This window comes from Lissotriton vulgaris, chromosome 9, assembly GCF_964263255.1.
Source record: "Lissotriton vulgaris chromosome 9, aLisVul1.2, whole genome shotgun sequence".
Classification (NCBI taxonomy): domain Eukaryota; kingdom Metazoa; phylum Chordata; class Amphibia; order Caudata; family Salamandridae; genus Lissotriton; species Lissotriton vulgaris.
The window spans coordinates 937,507,842-937,522,467 of NC_141697.1; the positions used below are offsets into that span (position 1 = coordinate 937,507,842).

The 14,626-nt window shown below is 45.3% G+C and overlaps 1 protein-coding gene across 2 annotated transcripts in view; it reads left to right on the forward strand.

The window, feature by feature from the left end:
• The window catches only part of NICN1 (nicolin 1, tubulin polyglutamylase complex subunit), a 145,607-nt gene that overhangs the window by 34,715 nt on the left and 96,266 nt on the right, over window positions 1–14,626 (forward strand). Inside the window, exon 1 of one of the 2 annotated variants that reach the window (XM_086938786.1) lies at window positions 4,887–4,977. The exons of the other annotated variant lie outside the window; for it this stretch is intronic. Coding sequence (XP_086794912.1) covers window positions 4,975–4,977 — 3 coding nt within the window. The 5' untranslated portion in view covers window positions 4,887–4,974. Of the gene's footprint in view, window positions 1–4,886; window positions 4,978–14,626 lie in introns of those variants that run through there. 2 annotated transcript variants of the gene reach the window in all.

Below are 14,626 nucleotides of genomic sequence, written 5' to 3' on the forward strand. Positions count from 1 at the left end.
CTTTTGTAAACCTTAAGTTTGTGTGCATGGCCAATTTTTTGAGAGTACCCAGATCCTTCTGTGTAATGTTTCTTTTAGAGTGTTTGTCACATTTAAGTTGAGATAGATCCTGTTTGACCATTTTCTCAAAAAGATCCAAAGTTTTATGACTTATAGGGGCTTGAAAGGTGCTAGTTGTTCGTAATCCACATAGTTGATCTTCGGTCTCTTTATCTGATTGGGGAAGAACATGATCAAAGAAGTGTCGTAGCCTGAGTTTTCGCATGAGATTGAAAAAACTCACTTCTAGTTCCAATGCGTTCGTGTTGGTTGTCGGAACAAACGACGTCCCCCGCTGTAATAAGTTGAATTCGTATTCACTTGGTTGATAATCACTTATGTTAATGACCAATTGTTTCAGATTTGTGTTTTCTTCTTGTCTTTATCTTTTTTCGGTATTGTGGTGCTCCTCGTCTGGGGATGTTCCTTCTCTTTGTCTTTTTCTTTTGTTTTGTCCTCTCCGGGGTCGCCTTTTTGGGCCTGGCCTTGTTCTAAAAAAGGATTCACAGTTGTTGGCATACTTGTCGTTGGTTGTTCTGTTAGGATATCGTCTTGTATCCTGCCTCCTGATAGTATCCTAGATTCAGGTTGGACTTGTTCTCGTTGTTTCGAGCTTGGTTGTTGTCTTTGAGTTCTCTGTGAGGTATCACTTCCCGTGGAGGATGTATCCGTATTGGGTGAATATGGTCGATTTTTCCTCTTCTGGGCATAGATGTCAGCCCATGTGTATACCTCCCCCAATTTATAATCAAGGGTGTCCCTTTTGAATTTTCTGATTTTTCTATCATTGATATCTTTTGTACATTTTTCCATCTGTTCCTTGATGTCATTTAGTGTTTGTGATAATTCCTCCTCAGTTAACATCTTTGATAACTCCTCCGACACTTCCGTTATTTCTTTTGTGAGTTCCTCTAGTATCCCTGAAAGTTCCTCTATTATCAATAGGATAAGGTCCAGTGAACATTTGTTGAGGATAGCAAACCACTTGTCCTGGAATTGTTTAGAGTTTTTACACAGTGAAGGTTTTAAGGAAATCCTGAGGCCTCTCGGTATGCGCTGGGCTCGATGGTATTTTATCAATGTACTCGCGTGGAGCTTTTGGTTTATTTGTCTTTTGGTCAAATAGATTAATTGTTTGATATTTTGTTCCTTACCCCGGGTAGAGGGTTCCTGCGATATTTCTTCCCTTATCGAAGCGTATATACGGTCAGCTTCTGTCTCTTTGAAAGCAAAAGTTTCTGCCCTGGCTTCTGTACTTTTTGTTATCTCCTCGTAGTTACTCATGATTCTGTAGCGTGCTACTCCCTCCGAGGGACTCACTTGAATTAGCGGTAAACTCACGCGGTAGGTTTAACAGTAGTATTTCGTTTCGCCCCATCATCACGTGAGCGGAACGATAACTAATAGGAAAGAAGCATGTTAGTAACCACGACAACCGTCCGTTATGGAGGTGTAGAGAACGCTGATTGAAACGCCAAGAGCACACGAAACAGGTTAGTCACCGCAAACTTTAACTGAACAACCGCCCAGGTTCTTGAATACTAGTTATGACAGAAGAGCCTTGAGAGAATGTATTGCTTATGCGGGTTTTTGGACGTTTTTGTTTTTCAGATTATGACGCAACAGTAAAGAACAGTGGCACGTAAGTGAATGTAGGTGTTAGTGTATTAAGGGACAGAACCACAAACAAGTTCAGGGTAATAGCTGTGGGACATCTTATAAAGCACTAGAAAACGCATAGGTTCTAAACAAACTTATAGATAAATCTCTGGAACATTAATATAATCATTGTTATTATTTGATTTTTTTATAGTATGGATTCCCTGATGAAGGGCGATTCGGCACGCCCGAAATGCATTGGAATGTAATTGAATTATCGCCACTGATGTTGAAATAATGAGAAAATCTTTTTGAAATATTTGCAAGATGAGCATAATGAAATTAAATCATCTAAAAATATCAAATAAAAATGTCTTCACCAAGGAATAAAAACGTGTGGAATCCTCTGATTGCAAGGGAGGAAAACAAGGTGTGCCCAAGGGGATATCCGTAATGTTTCATTAGGGATACACCATAGAGCCTGTCCGACATTGTCAGTGGAATTTTTCCTAGAGAATAGACATGCTCTAAAAGAATCTATGATGGTTACTTGGTCATCACCAATTCCACCCACCCTAGTTCTGAAAGAAAAGGAGGCCTTTCAGGAATAGGGCATAAAAAGTATGCCCTTCATACTTCCACGTTATCCCGCCCTGCTTGCGTTACCATCCCCGCCTAAGGTAACTGTTGATAGCTTACCTATCTTTTCTGTGCTAAGGAGCGAACTCAGTAAATCACAAGTACGCGACAACACCACAGGAAACAAATTGGTGTAAAATTTAGCCCTACCACAGCACCAGACTGGACATGGCTTTTGGAATCCTAAACGCAGGTAGTAGACAACGGAGTAAACAATTAACTTGCCAGATTAGGCAGAGGGAATGTGATACAAGCCTGAAACTCTATTCTTGGAACATTGCCGGTTTGGAAATCAAAATAGAAAGAAATGATACTGTACTTTTCTGGAAACAATTTGACATATTCGCCCTCCCGAAGATATGGGCAATCCCACTGCCCTCTCAGTACATGGTACTCTTACCACCATAAATCTGTGGAAAAAACAAAACAATTTGGCCGCCCAGCTGGGAGAGTGACTTCTTATATCGCACTGTCCCTAGCAGAATAGATTGAGATAACCTGAACCGGACTCTGCATGTTGCCCACATCCATTACCAACTCAACACACAAGTGGGCCCTAATCATAATCAACACCTACAACCAGCCAACTCCTCTTTCAAAAACAGAGTTTCAAAGAAAATTCAGGGATGTGGGATTCCTATAGCCCGACGCCCCGGACATATTGTTTGGGGTCAAGGGCAAAACGTTTTCATGTGTATTTTGTCCTTGGGACAAGTAGGCCCAGCACTTTGGCTGCCAGTTTACAGTTTCACATTATGGATAAGGGAAAGGCATTAACTGCAGTTAAGGGAATATTTGTGTTAAGGCTGTTCAAGCTTGTATTTATGATTCATTAATGCAAAGTCTTTATTATTAGGGTGAGCTCTCTTAGTAAATGTTGTAAGCTCAGACTGCACTACTGACAGGGGTTCCTATATAAAAATGTGTACACACGTTTTCAATGTTTAGCAATTAGAGGCTATGTATAATGCTCCCAGATGCTCTCTGTTTAGATGCAAATATTGCAGAAGCTTGAAAGCAAGATTGATGATTCTTTGCTTTCAAAATAAAATGTTCATTAAAAAAATGCTAAAACATTTTGCTAAACTGCTGTAACATTTTAGGTGCCATTTCTTTGTAGCATCATTTAGTAAAATGTGTTGATGTATGCTAGTATTTCCCAAAAATATTCATAATGGAAAATCAATGTAATCTGTTTCAACAAGAGTATGGGAAACGAAAATAAACAAACAATTGATTTTACACTCTCACTCCTGGTTTTCATGATTAGTACTTTGTTGCGTGCCCGTGGTTGTGCACTGAATTAAATAATAAAAAGATGCGTGCCCCTCACTTGGGGAACTTCCCCTGGTCACTGCTTTATCCCCAACTGAGGTTGTATTAGTATCAAAATACAGTTCAATCCATAGATTATCTTGTTTTCAATAATTCTTTATTTCCTCTCATAATTTCCGAGTTGTAATTCACCACTGGTAGCGAAAAAAGGTCCGGGTGGCAGCCACCCGGACCTTTTTTCGCTACCGATGGAAAAATCGCGGAGAAACAAATCAAGAAACCATGTCAAAAAATGTTCCCTGACGAAGACTATTGTCTAGCCGAAATGCATTGGGATGAGTAAATAGATGCTTTTGGGAACTGCAAAATTGGATCTATTAGTGAATTACACCTCGGAAATTATGAGATGAAATAAAGAATTATTGAAAACAAAATAATAATCTATGGATTGAACTGTATTTTGATACTAATACAACCCCAGTTGGGGATAAAGCAGTGACCAGGGGATGTTCCCCTAGTGAGGGAAACGAAAATAAACAAGCACTTGTAAAGACAGTAGGTCTGAAATTGTTTCGTTAGCCTTTTGGTTTGTTCAACTTGTGACTTGTTTAGGCATGGTTTTTGCAAAAGCTTACTGGTGTGGGAGCTGCCAGGCCATGCATATATAATTGAGAGATGCACACCTTTCTTTTTTCTTCTTGATTCTACCTCTGAATTGTCTATCATTATGTTAACAGTCCATATTACACATTGTCGGCGTGCTAGCCCTTTGTGCTCCGCCCATTCGCAGCGAAGCCGTATTAACCCACTAGCAACCATTCATTCAATAAACAACAATTCACATATACCATCTCGCTTCCGAGACTCCCATCCATTAATGCCCACCCATGTAGTTTCGACTTTCTACTGTACATAAAACCTTATTGCTGGGGGTTACATTGAAAAGTACTCCTAGTGCTGGTATTGAAATACATTACACAAGGTAATCTTTACCATTTGACACGAGATTCCATTAGTCCACAAAGCGACCTATTTAATCAGTTACTCGTTGAAATAAACCACTCGTGAAAATAATCGTGAAAATACTTTTGAAAATACTTTGCTGTGGCAGGAAAACATGACACCTGCGTTGGTGTTGTTAAACGGTTCTAGTTAATGTTATTAATGGATGGGAGTCTCGGAAGCGAGATGGTATATGTGAATTGTTGTTTATTGAATGAATGGTTGCTAGTGGGTTAATACGGCTTCGCTGGTTGAGGAGAGGAGCAGTGAGAGTTAGTGAGTCACGTGGTATTACAGCTGAATGATTCACTAGCGTTCAGTAAACTTTTGTCAGAAGCAAGAAGTGGGAGCAGCATGCAGTTTATCCGTGGGAAGATTGCAGAGCGGTTTTAAATATGAAAGGTCGATTTGCCTAGTGCCATGGTAAGCGTGTTTCAGAATATTTTTTGTATCGGCATGGTAAATGTTTCCTCTAAATGTTCCGCTGAAGAATAGACAGCATTTAATTCCGTGAGACTTCAGCAATGCGAATGTGAGATACATTTAGGAGTTACTACAGGGTATCGTGAGTAGCACCAGTAGTTAGGGGAGTCAAGTAACAATGACAGTAAAAGCATGAACTTAAATAATGATACGTGATAAAAGTCAGCTGCTTTTTCTTAAAAAAGATGTTTCTTAAAAAAGATGTTTCCATAAAACCAGTTTGCTACTTACTGCTTAAAAAAGATGTTTCCATAAAACTAGTTTGCTACTTAATTGAAGAGGTTCTATTTTGTTTGTACTGTAGAAACCCCCGAAGAAGGGATTAATTCCCGAAATGCATTGGGTGACTGGCAATAAAAACGTGGCAAAAAGAAAACATGGATTTTCCTGTGTGTTTTTCAAGAGTGAAAGAAGAAGGACAATGAATATAATGGATTGAAATAAAACAGAGTGAAGAAAGGATAAAAGATTTATGGATAAATTTGAAGAATAATTAAAAAGTGGATTACGAATTTAATTCATTAGATTCATAGGTTGTGCAGCTACACAGAGACCTAAATGTGTCTCTCTTTTGGTTTTCTCGGAGCTGCCAGGCCCTCACCAAACATTGGTAAAAGCAAAAACTGTTTTGTCTCAAAAAGCACACATTGCCACACTAGTTCCTGGCACTGACTGCGTGTCAATATGTTCCTTGTGAAAGAACACAATGCGCTGTCACTCACAGTGAAGCTAGCCGATAGAGAAAGACAGACAGAATTTTAATAAACACAGAAGGTCACTCATGGTTAATGCCGGACCTAATTAGGGGCCCAATTATTTAATAAACTCTCATAAGTGCACCCATGGTATATGCCCTTGCATTAAGTTCAAATATACCACTTTTGTGAATTCACAAGACTTTACAGACGTAACCAAGAAATAGTACTCCTAGAAAATATTTGTGAACTGCATTTTAGCATGAGCAAATATGCAAGTGTAGATTTTCTCATGCAAAAATCTGAGTGTTTGCAAGTTCACTCTCCCCCCAACCACGTTTTCCCAAACCTTGGAAGAAGTTTTATGTCTGCCTTTGTCAGGAGTAAATTGCCAACATTTCTCAGTATGGGAAAAGATTAGAGAATAGTAGGTAAAAACACATGCAAGTTAGTAGGTTTGCACAGACTCAAAAGGGCATTCCAACCCTGAAACTGTTGCTTACCATTACCTTCAGCCCCAGTATGTAGATCTGCGGAAACATGGCAACATAAGGGAATTGCTAGTATTCAAACCTTCCTATGGAAGGAGCCCTGGCATAATCAGAGAGGCTATTTCAGAGCTCTTATATAATGAGATTGCTGCCATAATTTGTTGCCGCATTACATGGCACAAAAGTGACAAGTAGATTTTGTTGCAGGTTAAGTAGATTAATGAAGCAACCTGCCCATGGACAAGTAGATATTTTATTAAATTCCACACCCCTGAAAATTACTTCAATCATCCTGAATTTTATGAAACGATCACCAGAACCCAGATTCATCATCGCAGGTGATTTTGTTATGAACTTTATTGGCGCCATAGGTAATGATTTTCTTAACGGACAGAGCATCTACTGGAATAGACCGCCTCAAGTATCGAATATAGGAAAACAGAAGGACAAACACAGGGTAAACTTTGTGTTGGATGTTGAATACATTGGGATGAGGGCGCTCAATGGCAGACTACTTGACGCTTGCCAGGCAAATTTCACCTGTTTTGACCCATGGTCTGAGTCTATTATTGATTATACCTTTGCATCTCTCACTCTCTTTCCTGCCATTCGCTCTTTCCAATTTGCGGAAGGCTCAGAGAGGGACCATCACCCACAGACACTGTTCTTAGATTTGGGAAGAGATGTTGCCAAGAGTGGACCCACATTCCTTGGTACCCAACTCACTATAAACTACAAGAAACTGTAATAGTTGGAAACGTCTATAATGAAGATTACCGACAGTACCAAGGCCGTGATAGAGAGGAGTAAAGGGCCAAACCTAGACCAGATAACCGCTTGGCACACATTTACAATTGACTTGCTTGCAGGTGGCAACGTGATACAGGCCCCCAGGACAAAAACTGGGTAGCCCTTAGAAAAATTTCACTAATCAGCAACACGATCATTAGCCTGCCGCTTGGCCAAGAAGAAGTTAAATCAGGCACTGAGGGTTGTTCGAAGGGGATGTGACAAAACAAGAAATAGCCTAGAAATGTTAAGATCTGCAAAAAAAGAATATAGAAAGTCTGTCTGGGCCGACATGAAAAAATAAATGGACAAATCCTGGGCAAACTTGTACTACGTTAGCAAGCAACCTAGTTCTAGAAATGTCTTGGCGAAAGTGAACAATTTAAAATGACAACTGCATGCCCTAACCAATATCCCAATCAGGTAATAGAGCTGGGGGACTTTGCTGCAAAAAAACTTCTCTGTAGTAAGAGACTCCCCAACTAAAACGTTTCAGGATGCACATTTCACAACGCCGCTGTCAGCGTGCTTAGTTCCTCACCGTAGAGGGTCAGTATTGAATGCCCCACTTATGGCATGGCATTGCTGCAAGCTGCAACGCCAGTTGACAATCGTTCTCCATTTATGGACTCGCAGTAATACCAGCTGTCTCATAGAGCTCTTTTACTTCAAAGTAAACCTTCTTTAGGTACAGCCCTTAACAGCTTAGATGAAGTATGTTCCCTCGAACAATAAATTGCAATGCTAATTGCAAAACAAAGTAGAGACGGCGCTCCCAGGCTTAACTGTATATTCCGGGCCGTCTACAAAAGTGACCCGCATTACTGGGACCACTCTATTCCAAAGTATTTTCTACCTGAAGCCTACCTGATTAGTGACGAGGCGCAATCACTTGACTGCCTGGGCAAAATGAACGCGGATAATTCCAAGAACTCAATCTGCCTTTAGGATAGGTTCTGACACAATTACTAATATTTTGGCTTTGTCAATCCTGTTTGATCAAATGGAAAAGCACCATCGCATGACATATCTCTGTTTCATCAACTATAAGTCTGCTTTCGACTGTGTAAACCACACAAAACTCTGGGCTTGGAACATCCTGCCTCATCTGCGTAGAATTATAGTCACTCCACAGCTTTACTTGGGTGTGGATCATAGTCGGAAATGGCACCTTTCTGCCAAGAAAGATCTATACACATCAAAGTTTAAAGCAGGGGTGTGTGCTGTCACCATATCTTTTCAATCTCTTTATGGCTGACCTCTCCCGAGGTCTTGACACAGCTACCAGCGAAGCCAAACGCCTCTGAACTTTTGCATTGAATCACTTACTTTACGCAGACGACGTGGTTCTTTGCAGCCAAAGCAAAGTAGGCCTGCAATGGCTGATAAATACCTTGCAACTGCACACCACTCAAAATGAGGTAGTCATCAACAGAAACAAAACGAAGGTGGGGATAGTTAGCAAGGCAATCAAGAAGAATGCATCCTGTTACTTATGTAAGCACAACTTGGACACAGTAAAAGAAAACAAGGACTTAGGAGTCCAGATGAACAATAAGAAAACCTTTAAACAACAGTTGCAAGTAGTCACAAATAAGAGTAGCACTTTAATTATGGTCTTCAATACCCTATATAAAACCTTGAAGGGCCCAACACTCGACTCATTATTGAGGATAAGGGCTGCAAAGGTTCTGACAACTTTAGCCTATAGCAATGAAGCTTTTCATGGATGTGACTAAGCTCTACTGGATAAACAAACGGTTTACCGGCAAGTCTTCAACTTACCACAGTGCTCTTCCCTTAGCCAGATACGCTTGGAGTTTGGCCTTTTGAGGCAGGGTACTATTAATTATGATTATTATTATTAAATGAAATTTGTAGAGCGCGCTGACACCATGGGTTTCCTGGCGCTATAAGACATCGAATTCCGGAGCAGAGGTTTAGTGCAGAGTTAGCAGGGTGGGGGAAAGAGAAAGGTTTTTAGCAACTTCCTAAAATGAAGGAGGGAGCTGCTTGATTTGATGTTCAAGGGAAGGGAGTTCCAGAATTTCGGGGCCAAAAAGGCGAACCTTCGTCCACCGAATTTGTTAGTTTTAGTTTTAGGTGTGATGAGTGATTTGAGATGGGTAGAGTGGAGGTTGCGGTTTGGACAGTAGGGGGTGATCAGGGAGATCAGAAAGGCAGGACTGGGGCATTTGAGGGCTTTGTATGTGAGACAGCCCAGCTTGAAGGCCACCCTTTGTTCAATTGGTAGCCAGTGGAGTTTGTACATCATAGGTCTGGCAGATTGCCATTTTGGAGATTTAAAGATGATCCGGGCTGCCTGGTTTTGGATCACCTGAAGGCGGTGGAGAAGGGTTTTGGGAAGTCCGTGATAAATGCTGTTGGAAAAGTCCAAACGGGAGAGCACAAGAGAGATGATAACCTGAGTCAAGGCAGGTGTGGGAAGCAGATGGCTGACCTTCCGGATCTTTCTGAGCTGGAAGGAGCAGGATGAAATCACGGAGCTAATATGAGGTCGGAGGGAGAGATCGGCGTTGATTATTACGCCGAGGCTTTTTACAGAGGTGGAAGGGGTCGGCGGGGGTCCCAGTTCGTGAGGCCAGAACTGGGTGCCCCAGGAGGAGAGGCTGGAGCCTGGGAGAAGGAGCTCGGTTTTCCCGGGGTTTAGCTTCAATTGGTTGGAATTAATCCAATCTTGGATGTGGAGCATGGCAGAGTGAAAGTTGTCTATTGCATTGGGGGAGTTGAGTGGGAAAATGATCTGCAAATCGTCAGCATAGTTAAAAACTGTAATGTCCCAATTACGGAGTGAATGGAGTAGGGGACGGAGGTACAGGTTGAACAGGAGAGGTGATAGGGAGGAGCCCTGAGGGACTCCGCAGGTTGTGGGGGTCTTGGGTGCTGTGTAGGGGTCTAGGCGGACGGCTTGGGATCTGTCAGACAAGAAAGACCGGATCCAGCCGAGAGCGGGTCCTGGATGCCAGCCTGTTCGACACGGTTGAGCAGGATGTTGTGGTCAACCGTGTCGAATGCGGCCGAGAGGTCCAGGAGAACGAGAGCCTGGGGGGTTCCTGAGTCTGCATTTCTTCTCAGCATGTCGAGGACAGCTAGGATGACAGCTTCAGTGGAGAATGAGGGCCTGAAGCCAGCCTGATTAGGCTCCAGATAGCAGGAGGACTCAATGAAATTGGAGAGGCATCTAGTAACATGTGCTTCGAGGAGTTAGTAAGGCAGAAGCGAGATGGGGCGGTAATTGGAGAGTTCCGCTGGGTCCGCGCCAGGTTTTTTTAATAGTGGGACAAGGATGGCTTCTTTGAAGGGTCTCGGGACAGTGCCTGTGCTGAGTGAACTGTTCAGGAGAGGTAAGATGCAATCAGGTAAGGAATGACATACTCTTCGCAAGACTGAGGGTGGGCAGCCGTCGTTCGGGGAACCTGATTTTATCCGGGATGCGAGCTGTCCTAGGGAGGTAGGGTTGATAGGGGGGAATTCAGTAAAAATAGGAGTGTTATTAGAGGGGGTTTCCGGGGTGGTGATCTGAGGGACGGTGGAGATCGATGCCTTAATTTTGTTGATTTTTTTCAACGAAAAAAAGGTTGAGGGCATCACAAGTTTCTTGGGTGGGAGTCTGGCCGGGAAGGGTTCTGTCGTCAGATGTCAATTCATTCATAATTTTGAACATTTCTTTGGATTTATTGTCTGAGGAGGAAATTCGGTCCGAGAAATGGGTAGATTTGGCAGAGACTATGGCGGTTTTATAGTCTCTGCGAGCTGAGATGTATTGTAATCTAGCTAGTTCGGAGTAGTTACGTCTCCATGCCCTTTCTGATTGACGTACCTTTAGTTTCAGTTTTTTTAGGTCATCCGAGAACCATCTGTGGGAGTTTTGGTGTCTGGTCAGGGGGAATTTAGTGAGGGGGGCAAATTTGTCACTGGCTGACTGCAGCCAGAGGGAGATGTCATTTTCTAATTTATCCACATTAGTGCATGGAACAAGGGCAGGGCGGGTGTCTAACAGGTTCGCAAGGAATCCTTCAGCGTCATAGGCAATCCATTTGCGGGATAGACCTCCGGCCAACAGTGGGATGGGGGAGCAGCCACTGATCGAGAGAGTGGTGTCTATTAAATGGTGGTCGGACCAAGTACAGGGTGAAACGGAGGGGGGGAGAGAATGAGGTTTTGGGTCCATATTTGATCTAGAATGCGGCCCTTGATATGTGTGGGCGAAGAGATTTGTTGGGACAGGTTCAGACTGGTGAGGGCCTCGAAGACCTCCGAGGCGTGGGGCCCGGCATTGATGTCATTAAACCAGTAATTAAGGTCGCCAAGGAGGGCGAATCTGGGATGGGAAGTGAGGAGGATGATCAACTGATCAGACAGAGTGGCCGCGAAGGTTGGCATTGGTTGAGGGGGGCGGTAGAGAAGAAAGAAGGTTAGGGCCCCGCTATCCGTGTTTAAGCTAAAGATGAGATTGTCAACTCCCGGGAGGGATATGGATGAGGTACAGGTGGAATTCAGGTGTTTGGAGATTATGGCCGCTACCCCACCTCCAGGGCGGTTTCCTGGCCGATCAGCGCGAAGGATGTAATAGTCTGGGGGGAGGGCTGCCAAAATGTCAGGGAGTGAGTCCGCGGTCAGCCAAGTTTCAGTAAGTAGGAGGACGTCAGGTTTTTCGTTAGAGAGAAGGATAAAGATATCGGCGTGACGTTTTACTGAAGATCGAGCATTTAGATAGAGAACTCTAATAGTGGTGTTGCTCTGAGTGGGCAGATTAAGGGGTGCGGCCGAGTTGGTGAGATGCCGATCTGGTTGGGCGATGCCGGTCGCGAGGATGCGTCTGATGGTAGAGGGGGAGAGTGTGAGGTTGGAAGACTATAAATCCCTTAGGGAAGTGGCCGAATATGTGATGATATGGCCAGCCTGGCAGGCCCCTGGGCCCGATCTGGCACGGACGGGCGCAGACGGGCTTGCCTTAGGCGCGCAAACGGCGCGCCCGCTGAGCTTCCTAAAATGGCACATTTTAATGAGTGTCGAAAGGCGTCAAGGGGGGGCGTGGCCAGCGATCTCGCCGGTAATGGCGGCGGAGTGTTATCCTTCCCCCAGGGTCCCGTGAACAGCGCTAAGTCCGCTGAGGACAGGAGAATGTGGCCCCAAGGGGAGCAGATGGTGCAACAAGTAAGAACAAAATGACAGTTTTAAAATTTAGTGCAGGTTTCGCCTACTCCTGGCTTTCCGCCTCAGGAGGATAGATGTCTAGACCGCGCTCGTAGTCCGCGAGGTCTTAAGTAAAGAGGGCGGGGGCGTGGCCTAAAAGGGAGGGTGGCCAGCGATCTCGCCGGTAATGGCGGCGGGGTGTTATCCTTTCCCCAGGGTCCCGTGAACAGCGCTAAGTCCGCTGAGGACAGGAGAATGTGGCCCCAAGGGGAGCAGATGGTGCAACAAGTAAGAACAAAATGACAGTTTTAAAATTTAGTGCAGGTTTCGCCTACTCCCGGATTTCCGCCTCAGGAGGATAGATGTCTAGACCGTGCTCGTAGTCAGCGAGGTCTTAAGTAAAGAGGGTGGGGGCGTGGCCTAAAAGGGGGCGTGGTCAGCGATCTCGCCGGTAATGGCGGCGGGGTGTTATCCTTTCTCCAGGGTCCCGTGAACAGCGCTAAGTCCGCTGAGGACAGGAGAATGTGGCCCCAAGGGGAGCAGATGGTGCAAAAAGTAAGAACAAAATGACAGTTTTAAAATTTAGTGCAGGTTTCGCCTACTCCCGGCTTTCCGCCTCAGGAGGATAGATGTCTAGACCGCGCTCGTAGTCAGCGAGGTCTTAAGTAAAGAGGGTGGGGGCGTGTCCAGCGATCTCACCGGTAATGGCGGCGGGGTGTTATCCTTTCCCCAGGGTCCTGTGAACAGCGCTAAGTCCGCTGAGGACAGGACAATGTGGCCCCAAGGGGAGCAGATGGTGCAACAAGTAAGAACAAAATGACAGTTTTAAAATTTAGTGCAGGTTTCGCCTACTCCCGGTTTTCCGCCTCAGGAGGATAGATGTCTAGACCGTGCTCGTAGTCAGCGAGGTCTTAAGTAAAGAAGGCGGGGGCGTGGCCTAAAAGGGGGCGTGGCCAGCGATCTCGCCGGTAATGGCGGCGGGGTGTTATCCTTTTCCCAGGGTCCCGTGAACAGCGCTAAGTCCGCTAAGGACAGGAGAATGTGGCCCCAAGGGGAGCAGATGGTGCAACAAGTAAGAACAAAATGACAGTTTTAAAATTTAGTGCAGGTTTCGCCTACTCCCGGCTTTCCGCCTCAGGAGGATAGATGTCTAGACCGCGCTCGTAGTCAGCGAGGTCTTAAGTAAAGAGGGTGGGGGCGTGGCCTAAAAGGGGGCGTGTCCAGCGATCTCACCGGTAATGGCGGCGGGGTGTTATCCTTTCCCCAGGGTCCCGTGAACAGCGCTAAGTCCGCTGAGGACAGGACAATGTGGCCCCAAGGGGAGCAGATGGTGCAACAAGTAAGAACAAAATGACAGTTTTAAAATTTAGTGCAGGTTTCGCCTACTCCCGGCTTTCCGCCTCAGGAGGATAGATGTCTAGACCGTGCTCGTAGTCAGCGAGGTCTTAAGTAAAGAAGGCGGGGGCGTGGCCTAAAAGGGGGCGTGGCCAGCGATCTCGCCGGTAATGGCGGCGGGGTGTTATCCTTTTCCCAGGGTCCCGTGAACAGCGCTAAGTCCGCTGAGGACAGGAGAATGTGGCCCCAAGGGGAGCAGATGGTGCAACAAGTAAGAACAAAATGACAGTTTTAAAATTTAGTGCAGGTTTCGCCTACTCCCGGCTTTCCGCCTCAGGAGGATAGATGTCTAGACCGCGCTCGTAGTCAGCGAGGTCTTAAGTAAAGAGGGTGGGGGCGTGGCCTAAAAGGGGGCGTGTCCAGCGATCTCACCGGTAATGGCGGCGGGGTGTTATCCTTTCCCCAGGGTCCCGTGAACAGCGCTAAGTCCGCTGAGGACAGGACAATGTGGCCCCAAGGGGAGCAGATGGTGCAACAAGTAAGAACAAAATGACAGTTTTAAAATTTAGTGCAGGTTTCGCCTACTCCCGGCTTTCCGCCTCAGGAGGATAGATGTCTAGACCGCGCTCGTAGTCAGCGAGGTCTTAAGTAAAGAGGGTGGGGGCGTGGCCTAAAAGGGGGCGTGTCCAGCGATCTCACCGGTAATGGCGGCGGGGTGTTATCCTTTCCCCAGGGTCCCGTGAACAGCGCTAAGTCCGCTGAGGACAGGACAATGTGGCCCCAAGGGGAGCAGATGGTGCAACAAGTAAGAACAAAATGACAGTTTTAAAATTTAGTGCAGGTTTCGCCTACTCCCGGTTTTCCGCCTCAGGAGGATAGATGTCTAGACCGTGCTCGTAGTCAGCGAGGTCTTAAGTAAAGAAGGCGGGGGCGTGGCCTAAAAGGGGGCGTGGCCAGCGATCTCGCCGGTAATGGCGGCGGGGTGTTATCCTTTTCCCAGGGTCCCGTGAACAGCGCTAAGTCCGCTGAGGACAGGAGAATGTGGCCCCAAGGGGAGCAGATGGTGCAACAAGTAAGAACAAAATGACAGTTTTAAAATTTAGTGCAGGTTTCGCCTACTCC